This window comes from Marmota monax, unplaced genomic scaffold, assembly GCF_021218885.2.
Source record: "Marmota monax isolate L192 unplaced genomic scaffold, Marmota_monax_Labrador192_F-V1.1 WCK01_AAM20220418_F8-fsc00054, whole genome shotgun sequence".
NCBI classification, from domain to species: Eukaryota; Metazoa; Chordata; class Mammalia; order Rodentia; family Sciuridae; genus Marmota; species Marmota monax.
This window is the reverse complement of record NW_026692145.1, coordinates 45320-69625: the sequence shown is the minus strand read 5'-3', so window position 1 is coordinate 69625 and position 24306 is coordinate 45320. Positions and strand designations below refer to the sequence as shown.

General features: G+C 41.2%; 1 protein-coding gene and 1 long non-coding RNA gene across 13 annotated transcripts in view; one reads left to right on the top strand and one right to left on the bottom strand.

The window, feature by feature from the left end:
• The window catches only part of LOC124109106 (uncharacterized), a 29400-nt gene extending 28484 nt beyond the window's left edge, over positions 1-916 (bottom strand). Inside the window, exon 1 of the long non-coding RNA XR_006856873.2 lies at positions 577-916. This is a non-coding gene — a long non-coding RNA (uncharacterized LOC124109106). The remainder of the gene's footprint in view (positions 1-576) is intronic.
• Znf75d (zinc finger protein 75D) lies at positions 886-23640 on the top strand. 12 transcript variants are annotated; one of them, XR_009224371.1, is made up of 8 exons: positions 886-1176; positions 2777-3312; positions 4558-4750; positions 5614-5705; positions 5794-5829; positions 6048-6174; positions 16396-17499; positions 19561-20762. XR_009224371.1 is itself a non-coding variant. In XM_058571080.1 (8 exons), exons 2-7 carry the CDS (start codon positions 2899-2901, stop codon positions 16434-16436), a joined length of 903 nt encoding a protein of 300 aa, XP_058427063.1. In that variant the 5' UTR covers positions 886-1176; positions 2777-2898; the 3' UTR covers positions 16437-16465; positions 16640-20762. The 12 variants fall into 12 exon arrangements, 11 of the variants coding, with proteins under 11 accessions (XP_058427063.1, XP_058427057.1, XP_058427052.1 ...); XM_058571080.1 differs by having other exon boundaries at positions 16396-16465; positions 16640-20762; XM_046467552.2 differs by lacking the exons at positions 16396-17499; positions 19561-20762 and adding exons at positions 2236-2682; positions 20769-23640 and having other exon boundaries at positions 918-1176.
• The last annotated feature ends 666 nt before the right edge of the window (positions 23641-24306 follow it).

Sequence of the window (24306 nt, the reverse complement as noted above, 5' to 3'; positions counted from 1 at the left end):
CTAGATGAAAATAAGACCCCTGTCCTTCAGGGAAGCATAACAAGTAGAAAATGCATAGGATATGGCAACAGGTGACCTAAACTCCTGTCTTAAATCTGCCACTAGTAATCCCTGCAATCCTTAGGAAGTAATGTCATACTTTTCATTTTCTTTCTTCCTTCTTTTGTCTTTTTTTTTGTGGCACTGGGGATTAAAACCAGAGCCTCATGCAAAAAGTCTACCACTGAGCTACAACCCAAGCTTCTTAATTTCTTTATATGTAAAAGAGAAATGTAAATAAAACCTACTTCAAAAGGTTAAAATGTACCTAATAAGAATAAAGCAAGATAATTGTGGGTAAGGACTTGCTAACAAACCAGAAAACTGTTTTAAAAATGTAAGGAAATGTTGTTCCGGATCTAGTGAGGGGCCCTACAAGGACCAAACTGCTTTACTCTTGGAGGCGGCTGACAAGTTTAGTGAGGACAGCTCTAACTCTCCGGGACTCAGGAAGGCCCACGGCAAGGTGCTTGTAGCAGAGTGTACAGGTGTCCCCGCCTATGTGAGCTTTACGTGGTCCCTTGTAGAAAGGGCTACCTGTCGCTGGGAAGCCAGCAGAAACAACGTGGATTCGCAACACTGCAAATTGGGGACAGGAAACCTTGGCACCAGAAGTCAGTAGGCTACTTCGCTTCAAGGTGACTGACGGTTTGCGGGGCTATCGTAGACTTGCAGTAGACCTGGAGACTCGGTGGCATTAATCCCAGTGCAAAATTGGAGCTGGAAGCAGGATCCTTCGGGATGGCAAGGACTCGCGAGACAGTTCCTGAGTTGGCTAGGAAGACACTTCACAGGTAGAGGTGGGAAGATGACTGGGCGTGGCTGTCAACGCAGCTACCGGAAGCGCATATTTCCTTTTCCGGTTGGGGTTCGGACCACAGACCCGAGACCCAAGAAATAGGAAGTTGGGGTGCGGTGTTGGGGAGGTGGAGAGACCGGGTGGGTGTCTGCTTTTTCAAGGCCCCTGCTCCCCAGAGGCCTTGGAGCTTCTCTCGCCAGGCGTTTTCTTTACCTGGCCTCCCCGAGTGGCGCGCGAGTGGAGTTCCGCTCTATAGAGCGGCTGGGAGGCGTGGAGACTTTATAGTGGAACTGAGGAAAAGGAAAGTGGCCGCCACCCAAGCCCAGAGTTGACTGGAGGTAACGGAGAAACTAATCTACCCTTTGGATTCGGTTGGCGAGCCCCCGAGAGACAGCGGTCGCTCCTGCCTTTTGCAGCCGTTGGGGTTGCTGCATGGCGGCGAGTGGGGGCGGGGATGGGACTCGGCGTCATTCAGTACGCGGTGGCTTCGTTGCCAGGCGGCAGATCCGCGGGAGAGCGGGCGGGACTTGTCATCTGCACGGCCACTTTTAATCTCCAGAAGCAACCTCTTTATACCCAATGTACAAATATAACCCAGAGATGCTGGTGAAACACACTCAGACTACTCACATGCAGAGTGCCTACCGGCATCCCTGTGGCCTATCCAGAAGGTGCAGCAAATTGGTGGTGGGGACTGGGACAGTTGTGTCCACCACTGTACCTAGCGAAATTTCCCGATTTCCACTAGCTTATGAACATAACGCTAGAGAAGGGGCCATTTCAGCCCTAAAGACACTGGATTCTGTTGACACAAAAATCTAGGAAGTGTCCCTGTACCTCCCGAGCCTGCCTGGACAGCAAGGAACCAACCATTTCTTTGAATACCCATGACATTCTGAAAAGAATTTTTTCACTGTCACTGCTGATCAGATTGTCAATTCTATCCTCAGACTTGAGGATAGGGAAAGTCATTTCCTGAGGAACTGCAAAGTCAGGAGAAAGGTTACTCTTACTCAGATCCTCCCTGTCTATAAGAACCTTAATGCGTTCATCCTTCCTTCCCTCCCTTCCTTCCAGGTCTCCCTTCGTTCCCCCTCTTTCTCTCCCTTCCATCCTCCCTCCCTCTCTCTCTTCCTACCCCCCTTTCTGTCTCTTTCTGTCTTCTACCTGGCATTTGGATATATTGTAAACAAAGGCCAGATGTAAGTTTTTTTTTCCAGTTAAAGTAAGCACAAGAAATAAAAGACAGTACAAATCTCCACATGCCCTTTGTAAATCTTCCAAAGAAGTGCAGCTGTCCCCAAATTTAATCTGGTTGCTTAGTGGGAGAACATTTGCTGAGCAGAATAAGGTTACTTTTTTCCTAATCATACCTCCAATCTCTGTTTTTCTTTCAGTATTAATACAGTGGAATGAGAATAGCAAATGGTCCATGAAGTAAAGGCTTCAGTCTTCACAAAAAGATGAAGCAGCATAGAAGTTATTTTTGTACTGACTAGAGCCAAAAGTCTGGGATGATCTGTTAAAATTTGGAAAAGCTCAAATATGCTCTAATTGAGAAGGTGTAACAGGAAGCACACAGATTAAGTATTGGATAATTTCAAAGCTGCTTTTGGCCCAAGGGTGCCTGTTTTCTTACCCACCAACCTTTCTCAAATGGAAAGAAAAAATTAAAAAGAACAACCAAAAAGCAGGAATGGGGGAGGAAGACATTGACATTTTTCTTCTATGAACTGTGCTTAGTTTCAAAGTTGAGTAACAAAGAAAAAAAAACATACCTCTTAAAGTAACCTGTGATCATGAATGTTCTAATACTTGGCAGTTGATTTTAAAGGAGAAGGAGGGTAGGGACTTTTCATTTTTCTCTGATAATAATTAGCGAATATGTGTCATGTGGCTTTCCTTTTGACATGTACTTTTTTTCTGCTCTCCCTCAAGTGCTCTTAGGAAGAAGATCTGTACATTGGTTTTGTACCAAGCCTGATGGGGCCTCAGTTGTCAGAGATGGCACCAGGGAACTGTTAGTGCCACACACAGGAATAAAACTGTTTCTAGAGCAAATGATGATGAGTGAGCTGAACATAGATGCGTGCTTGAACCCCCACATGGGGGCTATGTTCTGGGAGACTGAAGAAGCTGTGCAAGAAGGCTCCAGTCAGAGGGAGAAATACAGCCCACAAATAGAAAGCCTTCATCCTGAGAGTGCCCGCCAGCACTTCAGGAGCTTTTGTTATCTTGAAGCACCTGGGCCACTAGAAGCTGTTAACCAACTTCAGAAATTATGCAATCAGTGGCTGAGGCCAGAGACCCACTCAAAAGAGCAGATCCTGGAACTGCTGGTGCTAGAACAGTTCCTGACCATTCTTCCCAGGGACATCGAGAACTGGGTGCAGAAGCATCATCCACAGAATGTTAGACAGGCTGTGGTCCTGGTAGAACGCTTTCAGAGAGAACCTGGTGGAACAAAGAATGAGGTGAGAAGAAAGATTCCTTATATGTGCATTAAAATAGGATAAAGGTGGATATGTGTGGGTGGGCGTTATCAGGGAATGAGATGGATGAAGTCACACTTCTCTTGTGTGGAACTGAAGTCACAGTCATGCAGCAATAGTCAGTCAATAGGTTACAGAGTTCCTGGCAGAGTCTTTTCTGGCCTTAGAGGGAAAAATGCACTTTTCCTTCTTTAGGGCCAGGATGAATTGGGGGATGGTGAGCCTAGTTTGGCATGGCCAAGGAGATAAGACTCAAGTGCTTAGAAATCAAAATAAAAGACAAGAAATAGTTGGGAAAGGGGAAACATTCCAAAAAGTGGATAGCACTTATAGAAATCAAAGGAGAGAAAGGGTAGCAAACAAAAATCAAAATCAAGTAACTCTGGGGAGATATCAAATTGAGGGAAGAAATGGAAAGCAAAAAAGGAAACAAAAATGGAAAGAAGAAAATGCCAATAGAGAAGTGGAGGGAATTGGGATGATGAGGGGGCAGTGTCTTCTACTGGGAACACATACCTCTGTGCTGGGAAAAAGAATCCTCTCTTAGTGGGACCACGTGTGTTTGACCTGCTTGAGAGTGGAGAACCAAGATATGTCTTTGGGAGATGACAGCACACTTCCTATACATAGCAATGTACCTTGAGGGATATAGGTAGGGCAGAGTGTATTTTTGGTATCTTACTGCAACCAAATCATGTGGAGGGAGGTTGGAGCCAATCTCTTCCCTCGTTTTCCCTATCATCTGATCTCCTTTCACCATGAAATCCTTCCTTGTCTATAGGAAGATTGAAAGATCTGGCTGACAAGATAAATACTTGTTAATTCAACTCTTTATCTTTGGGAAAAAAATTTGAAGATTGAAATCCACTAAGGCAGGGATCCAAGTCAAAAAAGCAAGCTAATGAAGGCAGTGTGAGAACAGCCACCCCACCTAACCCCGCTAATGGCTTGAACTGTGTCTGGGTACACAGGGTAGGGACTCTTGGCATGAAGGAGGGGAAACTGGAAGTAGGTACAGCTTTTTTCATTTTATCTTAATTTTCTTAGATTCTGTGTATACTTCTTCATAAGAGCATAGCAACACATTTTCTCTTCATCCTCTGTATTACTTCCTTTAAAATCACACACTCCCCAAATCTGTGCTCTCTCTATTCTAGTGCCTCCCTCCTCCTGTACCACCAAACTCAAAGTGAGTTCTGTGCTAATAAGGATGGGGATTATTTCTAGGTCACAGCCCATGAGCTGGGAAAGGAGACAGTGCTCTTGGGAGGAACAGCAGTGGCCCCAGGCTTCAGGTGGAAGCCAGCAGAGCCCCAAGCAATGGGTGTGTTCCAGAAAGAATGTTGCAATATATACCAGGTACTTCAAGAACTGCTGGGCTGGCATACTCACAAAGAAACCCAGCCTGTATATAAAAGAGGTGAGGTGCTTCAAAATAATTATTTTCTTCTGGGAGCTGTGATAGTAATTGGTTTAGCTAGAATTTGTGAGAATTTTCCAGGTGCCCAGCTGTGCCTTGCCAGTTATGATGTTTCCCAGGTGGGAGTGCAAAAGGTGGGTGAAGGTGGGAATTGGCCTGAGGTGCAGAAATTTCCAAACCACAGAGCTCTCATATTCACACCACAGTCTATACTCTTTAGAAATCTGAGAAGAAAGAAGATGATGAAACAGGGACAAGTGGGACCATTATACCCTTATAAGTTGCAGGAGAAATTGGGATCTAAAATGGGCTCTCAAGGGTTAGAATGTGAAGAAAATGACACACCAAGAAAGAAATAAAAATCTCCAACGTTTCCTACTGTACACCAGGGGACCTGAGTACTTTGTATTCAAATGCCTCTAATTCTTGCTCAGTTAGGTGAACAATTTGTTTTATAAGATTTAATCTAGGGCTGGGGTTGTGGCTTAGCAGTAGAGTACTTGCCTAGCATGTGTGAGGTGCTGGGTTCCATCCTCAGCACCACATAAAAATAAATAAAAAATAAAGGTATTGTGTCCAACTACAACTAAAAAATATTTTAAAAGATTTAATCTACTTACTAGATTGCCTTTTATTAATTTATCCCATGAAATCTGGAGAAATAGTGATCTGAGGAACTGGTTCTATGAAGGGTGGATATCTGATTGCTATTTCCCATGAGATGACAACTCTGGACATCACAATGCTTCTCACAGTGATCCATCTTTCTTGAAAGTGTCCCAACATTCTGTATTTTAGAATCAGCTCATGATGTTTGTAAGCAGGAAAGAGAGAAATTTTCTCTGGCTCTTTTCCACCCACAGCTGTGCATACTCCACAGATTTTAGCCCTTTCTGAGCAGAAAAGCATCAAAGACTGGAAGATGGCATCAGAGCTCATCTGGCCTGAGTCCCAGGTGAGCTGTACTTTCCAGCTTTCTCAGGCAGACTCATCTCACTTTTTCCTGCTGCCTACAACCCATTAACCTAAGGTATTCCCAGCAGGTATTCTGCAGTGTGTTAGCCCCAAATGTTCTCCAGGTAACTGGGCTTGGCACAATGGGAATGGGAATTGGGTATCTCCCAGGCTGTTTACGGATCTGCTTGGCTCCTTCCTTTCTGCCATCTCACTCCCACCACCCCCTAAATCTTGTACTGCTAACTTCTTCAGCACCTGCCCTACCATGTAATTCAGAGGTGGGTAGTAGGACAGCTTCTCCAGTGGCAAGTATTCAACCAAAACCTCTTCTCTTCTTTAGAGTTTGTTGACATTTGAAGATGTGGCTGTGTATTTTTCCGAGGAAGAATGGCAATTATTGGACCCTTCTCAGAAGACCCTCTACAATGATGTCATGCAGGATAACTATGAGACTGTCATCTCTCTAGGTAAAGATTTTTTTCCCTTTGTACACAAGTTGAAAAATATGTCCTCAGTTTTTGGAAACTGCATCCCTGTGAGAGAGCCCCTGTGTTCCAGCACCTTATTGTTTGAATTTGATGGTGTGGGAGAAAGGCACTTCCGTATTCTCTTTTTGTTCTTTAGTTGTAGATGGACACAGTAAGTTTACTTTATTTTTGTGTGGTGCTGAGGATAGAACCCAGTGCCTCATGTGTGCCATTGAGCACTCTACCACTGAACCACAACCCCCAGCCCAAGGCACTTCCATATTCTAAGTAGAATTATCGATCTGTTGATAATGCCCTTACCCCATAAACCATATCATTCCCTTCTTAGTAATGGGCATCACTATTTATTCAACTGCTCAGGCCAGAAACCTCTCGGTCACACTTTTTTAAAAGTTTTTTTTATAGTTATAGATGAATAGAATGCCTTTATTTTATTTGTTTATTTTTTATGTGGTGCTGACAATCGAACCCAGTGCCTCATGCATGCTAGGCAAGCACTCTGCCACTGAGCCACAACCCCAGTCCCTCTTAGTCATTCTTTATTCTAGTCTTTCTGTTATATTCTACAGCCAATCAAGCAGCAAGTCCTCTTTGCTCTGTCTTCAAATGTATCCTGAATCCAACCATGTCTCACACTCTTCCACTCTTACCACCCTAGTTGGAGCCACTGTCACCTCTAACCAAGTCTACCTTCAATAACACTAGATTCCTATTCCCCGCATCATTTGCCTCTGTCTCCCTTAGGTTAAGTTCCTAGTTTCCTCATTGCATTTCTACCCACATCCATAGTAGAATGTAAAGATGATATTGGATCCAAAATTCTGCCCACTTAAACATTTGAAATAAAAAAGTTATAAAAAAAAGAGTTATTCACTCTTCCTGAAAATAGTCAGGAATTAAGGTGGCAGTTCATGACCTCAAGGTTTTATTCTCAGAATATTGTTGTGTTTTAAAGTGATCTATTTAAAGCAAGAAGAACCATAGATCCAAATTCTCCAAGAGTACAAGGAAAGTCTTGAAGCATTTCCTACAGGTAAGTATATTCATCAGAAGAAGAGAAATATTCTTTGGTAGGAACTTTATAGGGGTTTAATATCTTAAGATTCTGCTCTTATATTTTTCATTGAAATTTTTATTGTAGTCATTTTAAATTCACATGCAGGTTTAAAATATAATATAAAAGAGAATCTGTGTACACATTACTCAGTGTCTGCAATGATAACTTTTGCAAAAGTATATCACAATCAGACTATTGCTATTGATGTGACCTACTGATCTTAAGCAGATTTCCCAAATTTTACTCGAATTGTTGTATGTGTCTATTATTTCTGTACAGTTTTATCACGTGTAGATTTATGTATTCACCACTAGAGTCTTGACTATACTGGATAGTTCCCTTACCATAAACATCCCTCCTGTTGCCCTTGCATAATCACATATACTTCCATCCCATTCCCCACTAATCCATTCCAACTGTTAATCTGCAAACATTCCTAACATTTTGGCCATTTGAAAAATCTTATATGAATGGAATCATCATGAAGTATGTGGTTTTGGGGGATTAGATTTTTTCATTTACAATAATTCCCTAGAAATTTGTCTAAGTTATTAACATGTCTCAATGGCTCATTTCTCTTTAACCACTGAGTAGCATTCCACACAACTATCTTATATAGGTTTTTCTGCAGAGTGTTCATTTATCTAGGACACATGCTTCAAGGGTAGAATCACTGTTTCATATGATAATTGCATGTTTAAATTTATAAGAAACTGCCAAACTGTTTTCCTCAGTGTCTGTACCATTTTACATTTCTACCAACAATATATGAGTAATCCAGTTTCTCTCTACATCCTTGCCAGTGTTTAGTCTCAATATTTTTTTAAAATTTTAGTCATTCTGATATATGTAGTGGTATCTCACAGTGGTTTTGATTTGTGTTTCCCTAATGGCTGATGATGTTTGTTTGATATCTTCTCATGTGCTTATTTGTCATCTCTTTATGTACTCTTCAGTGCAATGTCTTTTGGCCATATTTTAGATGGGTTGTTTATTAACTGTTGACTTTGGGGAGTTCTTTATGTAGTGTAGATTCTAAAGTTTGTCAGATCAATGATTTGCAATTATTTTATCTCAATCTATATATTGTCTTTATCCTCTCCCATGGGTTTCCACTCAGTAAAATTTTTAATTTTGATGAGGACCAATTTTTCCTATTATAGATTGTTTTTGGTATCAAGTCTAGAATTCTGACTAGCTTATCCCTAGATCCCCATGATTTCCTCCTAAAACTTTAATAATGTTATATTTTACATTTAACTCCATGATCTATTTTTGAGTTAGTTCTTCTTGTTTTTTTTTTTTTTTTTTTTGGTACTGGGGATTGAACCCAGAGGTGCTTAACCACTGAGCCACATCACCAGCCCTTTTATATTTTATTTAGAGACAGGGTCTCTCTGAGTTACTTAGGGCCTCATTAAGTTGCTAAGGCTGGCTGTGAACTCTCGATCCTCCTGCCTCAGCCTCCCTAGACACTGGGATTACAGATGTGTGCACCACCACATCTGGCCTTGAGTTAGTTTTGTATGAAGTGTGAGCTTTAGGTTGAGGCTCATTTTAATTTTTCTTCTTGCCAATGGAGGTCTAATTACTTCAGCATCATTTGTCGAAAATGCTGTCCTTCCTCCATTGAATTGCCTGGCATGTTTATGTTCATTTTGTTCCACTGAGCTCTGTATCTGTCCTTCTGCAAATATTGCACTCTCTTGATTACTGTAGCTGTATTGTAAGCCTTAATATCTATCCAGCAAAGTGATTTGTCCTACTTACTTCTTCATCAAGATTCTCTTACCTATTGTAGGACCTTTGCCTTTACATGCAAATTACAGAGTAAGTTGAACTGTGTCTGAAGTAAATTGTGTTTTGCCAGAAATTACATTAAATGTAATATTAGTTTGAAAGGGATTGTCATGTTTATTGTGTTGATTCTCCCAATCCATGAACACAGTATATCTCTATTTATTTAAGTCTTTGATTTCTTTCCTCACTTTTTTATAATTTTCAGTGTATAGATATTCTACATGTTAAGTGCATGCATAAGTTTTTCATTTTCATGGAACAATTCCTTTTATTTTCTTGCTTATTGCATTAGCTTTAACTTCTGGTACTATGTTGAATTAGAGTGGCAAGAGAAACATCTTTGACTTGTTTCCAATTTAGCATGAAAACATTCAGTCTTTCACCGTTACCTAAGATATTAGCACTGTTTTTTTGTTGTTGATATTCTTTATCAAGTTGATATAATTCCTAATTTTACCACTGTTTTCATCATGAATGGATGTGGCATTTTGTCAGATGCTTTTTCTGTGTCAGTTGATAGGTACATATGATCTTTCTTCTTTAGTTTGTTGAAATGGTGGATTATGTGGATTGATTTTCATATGTTGAACCAGATTTGCATACCTGCAATAAATCCGGCTTTGTCATGGTATATAAATCTCATAACTTAACTGCAATCTCATTGACTTACTGCATTCAGTTAGTCAATATTTGCTGACAATTTTTGTGTTTAAGTTCATGGGAAATGCGACTCTATAGTTTCCTTTTTTACTACTGTCTTTGTATGTTTATAGTATCAATGTGATACTCGTCTTATAAAATGAGTTGGGTAGTATTTCCTCCTCTTTTTTGGAAGAGATCACATAAAATAGTTAATTCTTTGAGTGTTTGGTAGAATCCTCCAGTGACACCATTTGTACTTGGAGATTTTTTGAGGGGAGGACTTTTAAATTGTGAGCTCCATTTTTCTTTAATGGTCAGCGTACCATTCGGGATCTATTTCATATTGTTTGAATCCTGGTATTTGTACTTTTTTAGGAAATAGTCCATTATAACTAACTTAAAATTCATGAATGTAAAATTCATAGAATTCCCTTACCTTCTTATTTACAGAGTATGTAGTAATACACTATTTCATTCAAGATATTGGTGATTTGTGTCTTCTCTTTCTTTTTGTCAGTCTTGATAGAGGTTTACCAGCTATTTTTTTTTTTTTTTAAGAATGGGCTTGCTTTTTGTTTTATTTTGGTTTCTGTCCTTTATTATTTTCCCTTTCAGCCTGCTTTGAGTTTATCTTACTTTTAGTTCTTTGAGGTAGGAACTTAGATTATTGATTTGAGATACTTTTTTTTGTACCCAGGAGTACTTTACCACTGAGTTACAATCCCAACCTTTTTTATTCTGAGACAGGGTCTTACTAAGTTGCCCAGACTGGCCTCAAATTTGCAGTCTTCCTGCCTCATCCTTTCGAGTCACTGGGATCACAGGCATGTACCACTGTGCTTGGCCACCTTTCCTTTTTTCTATTATGAGCACTTATGGATACAACTTTCTTCTGATCATTTCTTTAACTAAAATTAATATATTTTGATATATTTTAATTTCATTTTTATTTAACTTTCAGTATTCAAAAATTTCCTTTGAGACTTTCTCTTTGGACCATGGATTGTTTAGAAGTGTATTTCATTTCCATATGTTTTAAATTTTCCTATTGCTTTTCTAGTTTGATGACATTTTTGTCATGTTTCCCTTTCTTATAGGTTGTGATTTTTTTTGTTCTTGGCCTGATGTGTGATTATTTATTGTATACAGATAATTTTGTGTATTAGGATAGAAGAGTCTGGTTCCTATTTAAATATTTTATTTTAGCAGGCAGTCACTGGGTTTTACTTTAGCACACAGGTTCTTTCTTACTTTTATGAGGTATTTCCACCATGTGACCAGTGCACTGTTTTTATTAATGAGGTTCTTGGCATAAAAGTTAGCTAGCGAGATCGAAATAAAACACACAGACTCAGTTACCTTTTTCTATGACCAGGTCCGAGATGGCTCCCCTCTCTGGTTCCCACCTCGAACCACCCGGTAGGGCAGCAAGGATTACTCAGGGCTAGCAGGAGAGAGAGAGATGGAGCACGCCAGGGAGTAGCCTTTTATTGGGGAACAAGAAATTCAGGGGAGAATTCCATCCAATGAAGGTTGAGGGGGGCTGCACTCCAAGGTCAGGGTCAGTGATTGGCCCCCAGGGTCAGTGGTCAGTCACACCCCCACACGGACGGGCTCTCTCATCAGGAGAGGGCCAGGAAAGCTCCGACACAGATTAGCCAGAGCGCCTCAGACCCAAACCGGGAGTTGCCCAGTCACGTGTGAGAATGGCTTCCCACATATTCTCCCTTTCTTTTCTTAAAAATGAGGCGGCGGTTCACTCTTTGGAGTTTCTGTATTCTTGTTCCGAAGACTTGCCATCCTATAATTACAACACAAAAGAGAATTAACAGCAAGGAGAATAATCCAATAATGTACCAGGCTGAGTGTTTAAGAATATTACCAGGGTTGAATCCATTCAACTCCTTCAATATTTCGTTAGCCAAAGAAGAAGGATCTGAAAAATCAGCTCTATTATTTTGAATGTCTTGGATATGGTGATGAAGTTCCAGAATATCCAAGCTATTATTACTATTTTGCCAAATACCTAACAAATGGTTTTTAACCTTCTCGCAATCCCAGAGAGAAGCATTGTACTTGTCAGCTGTAACACACACATATTTATAATTTGCATGGCATTTAAGCCTTTCTTTAAATTTTAAGGCTGAAAGTTCATTACCTATGTCTATAACAGTCGCCTCTAAGGCATTTAATTTAGTCTCAATCCTTTCATCAATATTTACTTGATTACGCAGAGCCTTGGAAGCATTTTGAGCTAAATTATTAAGAAATTTTGCATGCTGAATATTCTGAGACAATGTCAGAGACGCAGACACAGTGGAGGCAATAAAAGAGACTAGCGCCAAAACACCAACGATTATAACTCCAATAGCACGTTTAGGTCTTGCTAGCTGGGCATGAATTTGCTGCAAGACTTGTAAACCAGTATCAGCATACCATGGCTCTGAAATATTAGCAGGTAATAAAACGAAAGAGGGCTGATGAAGTATCAGCACTCCTTTTCCTCCATTATACCTAGTAATACAATTGGTTAGGTTATATTTATTACAAGTAACAATATATCGGTCATCTATCCATTTAACTTCTACATTCCCAATAATTAAAACATAAGGAGATTGGACACAGGCTCGTAAGCCATAGCAAGATCCCTCTTTACAGTTCTTGCCAACAAATTTTGGTAAAGGCTTGTCTGTAAAATGTAAGAATTCTGAGGCAGCAATTAAACGCCAAACATCCTTTTGAACACCACCTTCACTATAAGTCAAAATATTACTAACAAATCCTGCAGGTGTCATAGCAGAATTTCTTTGTAATTGTCTCTTATCAATTTTTGGAGACCAGTCTAAAATATACCCACTATCTTTAGACACCTTATGTTGTACAGGAAAGGTATTTACACAATCCATCCATCTAGGAAAGGTGCCAATCTCAATTGTAGAACTATTTAGACAGTGGGGTATCCGTGGGGGTTTTGCAGAAATGACTGGCTTGTTATGGGAAAGTCCCATCTTAATTACTGATCTAGTATAAGGTTTTAAGTCCCCATAAATAGAATTATTTGTCAGTCTAGGTCTACCAGTCGCTGTCTTTTCTTCGAATGATACTTTCAGACAGCCAGCATGTTTATCATGGGACCAACACAAAGGTAATTGGGCACTGTAGCCAGAATAATTAAATCTAGTCACATGATTGGGAGTAATATGAGTATCTGTAAATCCTCCCATCATGAATGAGTCATTAGTAAATACTGGAATGGATTCTCCAGTCCACACAGCTGGGTGTACCAGGGGTGGATCTGGGAAATATGTCCAGTAAGTGTCTACTTGATTCCCCTTTACCTGACAGCCCAGCAGGGCAATTACTGTTGCTACCATCATCACTGGGGTCCTGTTCTCTCCTAGGTGTCAAAGTATTCGGGAAGCCTGGGTTGTTAGCTTCTTCGCGTCTTCCCATGAAATCAGCTTTTCGACTGGGTCAATCTGGTCTTTCTTCATCTTTTTCCGATATCTCTTCCTTTTGGATAGGGGCTCCTCCGGGTCGATCCTCAGTCGCTTGAATCTGGGTTCTATCTCTTCCATGTCTGATTGCGCATTCAGGCACCCAAATAGGACGAAAAGCACCTTCTGGGAAAATACAAGCATGACCTGTCCCCCACATAATCACTGGATCTGGGCCTTTCCACTGACCGGTCTGTAAATCTTTCCACAAAACTCTGCCTAAAGGGCCTGTTACTGAGGGAGACATTTGTCTCTCAGCAGCAGTGTGACCTTCAGCGTCACAGTTTAAAAAATTTAAAACAAACAAAGCATGATTAAGGCTATTTTGGGGAGTCATAACCCTATTCCCCCCCCTTTAATTTTTGTAATTGAAGCTTAATAGATAAATGAACTCATTCCACAATGGCTTGACCTTGGGGGTTATAAGGAATTCCTGTTTTATGATCAATTTGAAAATCTTGGCAAAATTATTGAAAAGAAGAGCTTACGTAAGCTGGAGCATTATCTGTTTTAATCTGCATAGGGCACCCTAACACAGAAAAAGCTGCTAGGCAATGAGAAATTACATTCTGAGTATTTTCCTTAGTACGTGCTGTGGCAAAAATAAATCTAGAATAAGTGTCCACTATGACATGCACATAACATTGCTTACCAAATTGAGGAATATGAGTTACATCCATTTGCCATATTTGATTTGGTTTTAATCCACGGGGATTTACCCCTGATGGTAAAGATGGAGTGTGAATAACACACTTAGGGCATTGGCTTACAATCTGACGAGCTTGTTCTCTAATAATATTAAATTGTTTACGTAAGCTAGAAGCATTTTGATTATGTAAGGAATGGGAAGCTAGTGCACAGTCATATGAAGACATCTGTTGACAAAAAGTTACTAATTTATCAATTTTGTCATTACCTGAAACTAAGCGTCCTGGAAGATTAGTATGAGCTCGTATGTGTCCTATGAAACATGGGTACTTTCGCATTAGCACTGCCTTCTGTAAATTATGAAATAATTTAAATAACTCTTGTGATGAAGTATACCCAATAACTGAAGTTTCAATATTTTAAGTAACTCTGACTGCATATAAGCTGTCAGAATAAATATTAATAGGCTCATTTGAAAAGTAATTTAAGGCACAAATCAGAGCTTGAAGCTCTGCTCTTTGGGCAGAAGTATAAGAAGTTTGTATTACCTCTGTGTGAACACGACTATAAAAACCTGCTTTACCTGAGCTCGAACCATCAGTGAACACTGATAAAGCTTCATCTATAGGATGTGCACGTACAATCTTTGGAAAAATAAGTGACGTTAATGATGCAAATTGTATAATCTTATCACGAGGGTAATGGCTATCTATCTGGCCAGGAAAATCAGCAAAGGCTATCTGCCATAAGCTAGAAGTTTGAAAAAGCCAATTAGTCTGTTGAACAGAAAATGGAATGATTATGATATCAGGCTCAGATCCAATTAATTGTAAAATCCTAGTTCTACCTTTAATTACTAATTGAGCTATGGAATCATGAAAAGGAATTAATGTTTTTTGAGGGGAGTGGGATAAATAAATCCACTCAATAACTCCTAATAGCTTTTGAAAATCATTAAGGGTTTGTACGGAAACTATTTGTTCCGCTCCGGTAAAATTAAAGATGGCGGCCCCCATGGTCGGCGCGATGACGTCACATTGCGCGACCATCACCTACTTCCTCATTCTCGGCTGGGGGAGGGGCCGACCGGAAGTTTGTGTTTCGGCCAGGCGGAAATGATGACAAGAAGGCGGGCTCATCCGCGCCATCTTGATCTGCCACGTGGGATTGAGTCCTGCAATATCTATTATCACCAGTAGATGGAGCCCTGAACTTAAAATTGCGCATGTGACACTCGCGCACAAAATGATTACTTTTCCCGCAAACATAGCATCTCCCGCGGGGCTTTTGTACTAAATCTTGTGGCCTTAAGGTTTCTTTTAGTGCCGCAGCTAGGGCTACTGTCGGCAAATGGGTAGAGTCTATGTCAGAACATAAGCAGATAAACTCAGAAACTGTCCCTTTTTTACGGTGTGGCCTAAGAACGTCCTGACAATAGTTATTTGCATTTTCAAATGCCAATTGTTTAACAATAAACTCACAAGCCCCCGGGTCCCCGAGCGACCTGTTTGCGGCCTGGTACAATCAGGCTACGAAATCTGAGTAAGGTTCATTCGCACCCTGCCTGATTTTGGTAAGACCTAAATTGGATTGGTCTTTAGAGACAATCTGTTTCCAGGCACGTTTCGCAAATCAGTTATTTGATTGTATACTACAAATTCATAATTTAACTGTCTTTCTAAATCAGTAAATTCACCTGTTCCTTAAAACATTTCTACCGGTGTCTCTAAATTTCGTCTTCTATTTCTTTCTGCCTGTTCAGTACAAAAATCAGTCCAATAAGTACGCCAGAGCAAGAAATCTCCCCCACTCAGGCAAGATCTAGCTAAAGAAATCCAATCACTAGGAGGAAGGGGCTGCTAGCAAATATTTTCTATCAGGCTCTGTACAAAAGGCGAATTTGGACCATACGTCTCACATGCACTTTTTAGTTCCTTAATGGTTTTAAATGGGATTACAGTATGAACTCTAACTCTCTGATCTTGCTCATTAACTTGCTCAAAAACTGGAAAAAGTTGAAAACCGCTAGTATCCTCTCCAGCTTCTTGAGCCTTCTTAATACCTCGCTGGAACGGGGTAAGAAAAGTCATTGTTAATCCAGAGTACCTGTTAAATTTTGTCCTTTTAACAGGTAATGGCCGAATTCGAATAGCCTGGGCAGGCTGTGTTAAACGCAGCCTGTTAAAATTTCTCTGTAAGTCCTGAATTTCAATGTATGATTCTTCTCCCTCGGACTGCGAGTCATGGGTAGACTCTGCGCTGTCGCCATTTTGAAATTGGGCTTCTAAGCCACGTGGCGGAGAAGAACTCTGTGCCCCTCTAAGAACCTCTTCCGGATTTTCCTCCCCAGGACGATCCTCTACCTCTTCCGGAGGACTTTCTAGGACTGCGGAGGTTTCTTGTCTATGATGTTCCTCTCTATAATCTCCCTGCTGGCTAGCCTGATCCTGCAAGTTTAAAGTCACATTCTTTTTTTTTTTTCCTCTTTTTTTTTAAGAGAGAGTGAGAGAGGAAGAGAGCGTGCGACAGAGAATTTTTTTAATATTTATTTTTTAGTTCTTGGTGGACACAACATCTTTGTTTGTATGTGGTGCTGAGGATCGAACCCAGGCCGCACGCATGCCAGGTGAGCGCGGTACCCCTTGAGCCACATCCCCAGCCCTAAAGTCACATTCTTAACCTTCGGTTTTGCCCCTAGCGCCTTTGTTTTTAAAGGGCTCAAAGGAAAGGGAATTAACTTAGCCTCAGGCGGATTTTCCATTTGAATAGACCTAATAGCTCTCTGAATGCCTTTTAACAGGTCTTCAGGGGGCCACGAACTTTGGCCCATATATTCAAAAAGACAAACTTCCAGAGCCGTCCAAGTCTTCTGAATATTATCTATGCCTCCAGGTAATTCATTAGAAAGACAAACTTTTTGTAACTTCCTTCCTAATTTCTCCCAAGTAAGTAAATTTGGAGACTCTTCACCTACAATCTTTAAGAATTGTAATAACTGAGTTTTCTTTGTTTTCCTTTCTGATTAATTATACTGTCTAAAATAGTCATATACATTTCCTTATTCGTAGAAGTTGAATTTCCCATTTTAATTAATTTAACGTCTCTTTCCTTCAATATCTCCAGGTACTTTTGTGACCCAAATTGTCACCACTTCCTTTATCTTTATCTTTATAGCACGCTCCCACTCAATCTAGCTAATCTAGAATGCCCCCCTCGTGGGCGCCAATTCCACCATGCGACCAGCGCACTGATTTCATTAATGAGGTTCTTGGCTTAAAAGTTAGCTAGCAAGATTGAAATAAAACACACAGACTCAGTTACCTTTTTCTATGACCAGGTCCGAGACGGCTCCCCTCTCTGGTTCTCACCTCGAACCACCCGGTAGGGCAGCAAGGATTACTTAGGGCTTGCAGGAGAGAGAGAGATGGAGCACGCCAGGGAGTAGCCTTTTATTGGGGAACAAGAAATTCAGGGGAGAATTCCATCCAATGAAGGTTGAGGGGGGCCGCACTCCAAGGTCAGGGTCAGTGATTGGCCCCCAGGGTTAGTGGTCAGTCACACCCCCACACGGACGGGCTCTCTCATCAGGAGAGGGCCGGGAAAGCTCCGACACAGATTAGCCAGAGCTCCTCAGACCCAAACCGGGAGTTGCCCAGTCACGTGGAAGCAAACTTCCAGCTGCCGGCTGATGATTGGCTCACAGCGGCCCCAGCAACATCTAGCTGATTGGCTCCTCGGCCCCAGCAACATCTAGCTGATTGGCTCCTCTGCGGTGATGCTCATTGGGCTGTTTCCCTGCCCTTTCAGACCACGGAGCTGCTCATTGGGGGACTTTTTTGGCTCCGCCCACGTGACCCAGCCAATCGGCCTCAAGAGCAGGAGGATTGTGGGAGGTGGGGAGAAGCTTGTGGGGGAGAGAGAGGCTTGTGGAAAGCCGGTGGTGGCAGTTGAGGCTCTGAGGGTTTTTCCTGAGAGGCTGTTTTGTTTGGCGTGTGTGGTTCTAAAAATAAAGTTAGTTTCTTTTGACAAGTGGCTCCTGATTGTGCCCAGCCAGACTGCGGCATTGCTTGTTCTGTATTCCCAAAAACTCTGGTAGCTGTTTGAATAAGCCTATCTACAAATTCAGCATAAGGTTCATTAGCTCCTTGTATTACCTTAGATAATTGACCTTGTAAACCTCCATGTCCTTGTAAAGTCTTCCATGCCTTAATTGCATCTGCAGCAATTTGTGCGTATACGCCAGGATCATATGCAATTTGTTGCTGCTGATCCTCATAAGGTCCCTTTCCTAACAACATATCTAGATTTCTCTGAGGATAACCAGCTGCTGCATTTCGCCTAGCCGTCTCCTTGCAAAATTCCTCATTGGCAACCTTCCATAACAGGTATTGTCCTCCATTTAGCACAGCTTTACACATATTAGCCCAATCTGCTGGCGTCATGTTCAAGTTGTTAATGGATTCGACCATGCTTACAGTGAAGGGTACTTGAGGACCATAGGTTGTTACAGCCTCTTTTAGCTGCTTCACTGTTTTGAAATTTAAAACTTGGTAAAATCGCTGCCCTCCTGCCTCAAATACAGGGCATGTTAATATTTGAGATCTTGTCTCAGGATCCCAACTATCAACTGCGGGGGTTGGGGACCTCCCAGCATATGGAGGTGGCCTTGTTAGTTGGACACTTACATCCTCTGGTGATAGAAAGGTGTTAGTGGCAGTCTGCTGTTGTAACTTTCCCCCTGATGGCTTTTTCTGTTTTACACTTTCTTTCTCTGTCTGACTAGCTTGAGAGGCCTTCTCTTTTACTTGAATCTTTTCCTCTGTCTGACTAACTTGAGAGACCTTCTCTTTTACTTGAATCATTATGTCTTCTTCTTCCTCTACCATTGTCTGAACTGAAGGCTTTGGACTAAGCAAACAAGATATGAACGTCCACAATGGCAATGTGCCAACTGGCAGAGTCCCTGGGCTTTTCTTTTCTATTCTTTTTAAATCTTCACCATGATGGTTCCATTGTGATATATTTAACAACTCCTCCTTAAAAAGCCATGGGCTACATTTTTGTATTGTATCAACGTATGCCCTGATTGTTCTTGATTTTACTGAGATGCCTCCTTCCTCTAACAATTTACTTAACATTCTTTCAGTTTTTTTACTAATTTCTGATCCCGTATTTCTACTATAATACAACCCAACAAGATAACGCCTAACAAAACTGAAACTGAGCGAAACAAAATAACAAAAGAAGAATCTTAAAATGGCTACCCATCCTCTCGCCCTGCCCTCAGGGGCGAGCAGTTCACTTACCCTCAGTCGCTCCCCGTGCGAGCCACCAAATGCCGCAGTCTGGCTGGGCACAATCAGGAGCCACTTGTCAAAAGAAACTAACTCTATTTTTAGAACCACACACGCCAAACAAAACAGCCTCTCAGGAAAAACCCTCAGAGCCTCAACTGCCACCACCGGCTTTCCACAAGCCTCTCTCTCCCTCACAAGCTTCTCCCCACCTCCCACAATCCTCCTGCTCTTGAGGCCGATTGGCTGGGTCACGTGGGCGGAGCCAAAAAAGTCCCCCAATGAGCAGCTCCGTGGTCTGAAAGGGCAGGGAAACAGCCCAATGAGCATCACCGCAGAGGAGCCAATCAGCTAGATGTTGCTGGGGCCGAGGAGCCAATCAGCTAGATGTTGCTGGGGCTGCTGTGAGCCAATCATCAGCCGGCAGCTGGAAGTTTGCTGGCAGCTGGAAGTTTGCTGGGGCCCCTTCAGCAACAGAGAATGGCTTCCCACAAGGTATGTTTCCAATAACAGTTTAATTTTCTGAGCCTTTATGATGTTAATTGGTCTCATTGATTTATGTGGTACTGTTGGGGCTCCCATGGATCCTAGCTATTGCTGACTGAGGGTGTGGAAGACATTTTCCTTGAGCAGGATATCTCCTAGTGGGGAAGGGGAGACTCAGACTCATGGGGATGAAGAGGCTTCCTAGGCTAGGTGGCTGTGGCTTGGTCCCTTTTGACAGTTCTGCCTCTTCACATATCTTTTGTTAAAGGGAGGGAGTCTCATGTGTATGAAATTAAAAAAGCTTCTGTTCCTTTCCCTTGATGGGGCTGGGTCTCTTTTGCCAATCCTGTCCATTCACCTTGGAATCTCTCACTGAGGTTGGGGAAAGTCTCTACCCCAGCATGGAAGGCAGGTATCTGTCTTGGCTGCTTACTATGGATAAATCCCAGGCTAATCCTCTTGGCCAATTTTGTCTTGTTTCTCTGATGTTGTAAGAAGGATTTCCATTCAGGCAACTTTCTATTGATATTATGGGGATTGGAAAGCCCTGGATCTGAGTAACTTTCTTCTGCTGGGATATAAGACACCCTACTATGCTATTCTTCTATCCCTGGACTCCAAACCAGTTTGCCTTCTTCTTAACACGTTTTTAAATTGGTGTATTATAATTATACATGATAGTGGGATTCATTATGCCATATGTGTACATACACATAACATAATTTGATCAGTCTCATTCCTCATTGCCATCCCTTCCCACCTTTTCCTTCCCTGGATCCATTTGCTCTACTCTACTTATTATTATTTTAATTAGTGTGCTATAATTATGTTATCTATAAGTGAGGAATTCATTGTGGTATATTCATACATGGACACAGCATAATTTGGTAGATTTTATTCCCCAGTATTTCCCTGTTCCCTTTTTAATACTTTTTAGAATTCTCTTTTGGTTGTTTCTTGCATTATTTAATGGGTTTGTTGTTTGCAGGGAGGATTGGGGAGAAATCGATCTGTATAATTTTGTTCAGACTGGACCAGAAATCACTTGTTTCTGTACATCTTAATAGCAATCATCATTGACTTTTCTCTCCAATCCTGTAGTTTTTGCTCTGGGAAGCAGATGGCTGATTCTCCTATTTATTCTAACAGGGTTAAAGCTCAAAAATGGCACTGGAAATGAACATCTTAAATCTGTTTCTCCATCAGAAATACAAGCACCAGGATGCAAAGTATCAAAGAAGACCAGAGTGAAAGTTGTCCAGATAACAATGGGCAAGGAAAATCATGATGATATATACAGGGTACAGAAACAGGGTCGAGCTTTACCAAGGAAGAAAAGAAAGAAACTTTCAACTTGCAAACAAGAGCTTCCAAAACATATGGATCTTCACAGGAAAGGATACACAGGAGAGAAACCTTTTAAATGTCAGGAATGTGGGAAAAGCTTCAGAGTTAGCTCTGATCTTATTAGGCACCAGAGAATTCACACTGAAGAGAAGCCCTATAAATGTCAACAATGTGATAGGAGGTTTAGATGGAGTTCAGATCTCAATAAGCACTTCATGGCACATCAAGGAATAAAACCATATAGATGTTCATGGTGTGGGAAAAGCTTCAGTCACAACACAAATCTACACACACACCAACGAATTCACACAGGAGAGAAGCCTTTTAAGTGTCAAGAATGTGGAAAAAGATTTAATCAGAACTCTCACCTTATTAAACACCAGAGAACTCACACAGGTGAGCAGCCTTATACTTGTAGCATGTGCAGGAGAAACTTTAGCAGACGTTCCAGCCTTCTTAGACACCAAAAACTCCATAGGAGTAGTGAAGCATGTTCAGTGTCTCCAGTCTGAAAAAAAGTGACTATATGGAATAACAGAAATGATAAAGGAATACAAAATTATGAGACATCCAATGATAGGAAACTGATTATCAACAGAAAGTTTGGGAGAGGTTTATGTTCTGCATCACAGAAAGGAATCTAAGCTATCTCTATTATTCAGCATTGTATCTTCAGTGCCTAGCACAAGACTGGTACATAATGAGTACATTATAAATAAAAGATTGAAAATATAGGTATCAGATACATCAATAGCTATACATTTATCTAATTATTCAGAGCTTATTCACTCTCAATGACAAAGTCTTTAGGTATCAAGTGTTCAGCAAATGTATGCTGGTCACAAGTCCTACTGTCATTCTTCATTCTTTCTCAGGAGAAATGGAAAATAAGAGTATTCTAGGCCTCCTGAAGGTAACTCAGAGAGGAATTCTGAACTATGGATAGTTTATAGTTGTGATTCTGTCTCCATGGACAACCAAGCCTAGGGTTCAGGAGAACTTCAATAGTTTTTTATTTTAAGGAGAACTTTGTAACAGCAAGAGAGGATTCAGTGCTTGTCCTGGGTAAAGTGCTTCTGTTCTAATTGTCTTTTTCCAGAGTCTCCACCACTGCAATGTCTTTTGTTATTGAATTCCAAGCAACAAGGAAAGGCCTGAAGGCCAAAACAGACCTAGGGTCCTTACAAGCACTTGAACTCTACCTTTGCCTTTCAACACAGTCATATAGACTGAAGTGATGATAGAGGCATCCTGGGCCCTCATCCAAATATCTGTCTATTTGTATAAAGAATAGAGCAGTGGTTAATTGATTTTTTTGGTTTTGATCATGTACTCTGGAGGTTTTCAAGTCAGTGCCATATTGTTCTAGGGCCTAATTGAAGTTTCATTTTTATAGCTTACGCAGCCTTAACTCTATACACTAGAATGCTCTACAGGAAGGTCTGAGCATTATTTTACTGATAATGGCAAGGAGAGTCTGTAGCCTCTCTACCTTGGTGCACATCTGACACCAGGAGGGAACATCCAGAAATATCCAAGAAAAGTAAGGTGTGTGGCTTAGAGTTATGGTACTAGTCAGAGCCAGGCTAGATGCAAACTGTTTTCTGATGTAATTTTTCCTTTTTCTCCACTGGTTTAAGTGATTATCTCATAACGGAATATAATGTGAAGTGTTGAGAGCCACAGCCTGAGGGGCCCCAGCAAACTTCCAGCTGCCAGCAAACTTCCAGCTGCCGGCTGATGATTGGCTCACAGCGGCCCCAGCAACATCTAGCTGATTGGCTCCTCGGCCCCAGCAACATCTAGCTGATTGGCTCCTCTGCGGTGATGCTCATTGGACTGTTTCCCTGCCCTTTCAGACCACGGAGCTGCTCATTGGGGGACTTTTTTGGCTCCGCCCACGTGACCCAGCCAATCGGCCTCAAGAGCAGGAGGATTGTGGGAGGTGGAGAGAAGCTTGGGTGGGAGAGAGAGGCTTGGGGAAAGCCGGTGGTGGCAGTTGAGGCTCTGAGGGTTTTTCCTGAGAGACTATTTTGTTTGTCGTGTGTGGTTCTAAAAATAAAGTTAGTTTCTTTTGACAAGTGGCTCCTGATTGTGCCCAGCCAGACTGCGGCAGTGAAGGCTGAGGATATAGATGAGTAAGTAGTAGAGAGTTGCCTAGTATGCACAAGGCCCTGGATTTAATATCCAGTACTTCCCCCCACAAAATAACAAAAAAGAAAATGTGATATCAAAGGAAATGGAATACATGGATTTTTATGTGTGTCAGAGCCTGGTTTGTGATGTTGGCCAAGGCTTCAGTTTATTTAGTATTTCTCCCCTTCTCCAGTACTGGGGATTGGACACAGGGACAGTATACCACTGGGGTACATCCACAGTACTTTCTGTTTTCTTCTTGAGACATCATCCCACTAAGTTACCCACACTGGCCTCAAACTTGGCACTCTACCACTGAGCTACATCCCCAGCCCTCCACTCTCTGTGTGAATTTATGTCTGCATCCTGGATAGCTGTTATCACATCACCATTCAAAGGACTGGGTCACACTAAGTTGCCCAGACTGGCCTCCTGCCTTAGCATCCTGTGTTTTGTTTGCCACCATGTCCAACCTGTATTTAGAATTTCATGCAGTTTTACTTTCTAATAAAAATGAAATGTTTCATATGAAATTTAAGCATTAAAAAAAAGCTCCTTTTATATCAAACTACCCAGAAATGGCCAACATTGACTTCTTTGAAATAGATGCTTTCACATTTTTTTCCTCCAAGAGACCTTTCTGAGTCTTTTTGCAGATTACAAAATAGGGATGAAAATTTATACTCCTCAGGGTTCCTGTGAGGATTAAATGAGACACACATGAAAGCATGCCTAATGAACACAACAGATGTTCCATAAACATTTGGAACATTCTTCATTCATCTCTCATTTAGTTATTTAGAAAAGAAAATAAACTTGGTCTGCTTTTCCAGCTTTTAAGTGTGCTTAATAAGTGTTCCATTGTTTTCAGTTTTTTAGGTCTGTTAGTGATAGAAGGGCATTTCTATCAGATTTCTGGCCCATGGCATTCCCTTCTAGAGATGTTCTTCTCTAGTTAACATTAAACAATAAGCTAATGTCTCATTTCAGCTAGATACACTGCTCATGAGTAACAGAACCAAAATGTAATAGAAACTCTCAACTTGAGATGCCTGAAAATGGAGGGGAGGTGATTGATGGTAAGGGGTGGAAATTTTGTGGACAGTATTTATGCCATTAGGTGCATCCTCAAACTAATTGTACTTGAAATGAAAAAGGAAAGAGGTGACTTCATAAAATGACCACTAAAAAGAATGAAAGAGCT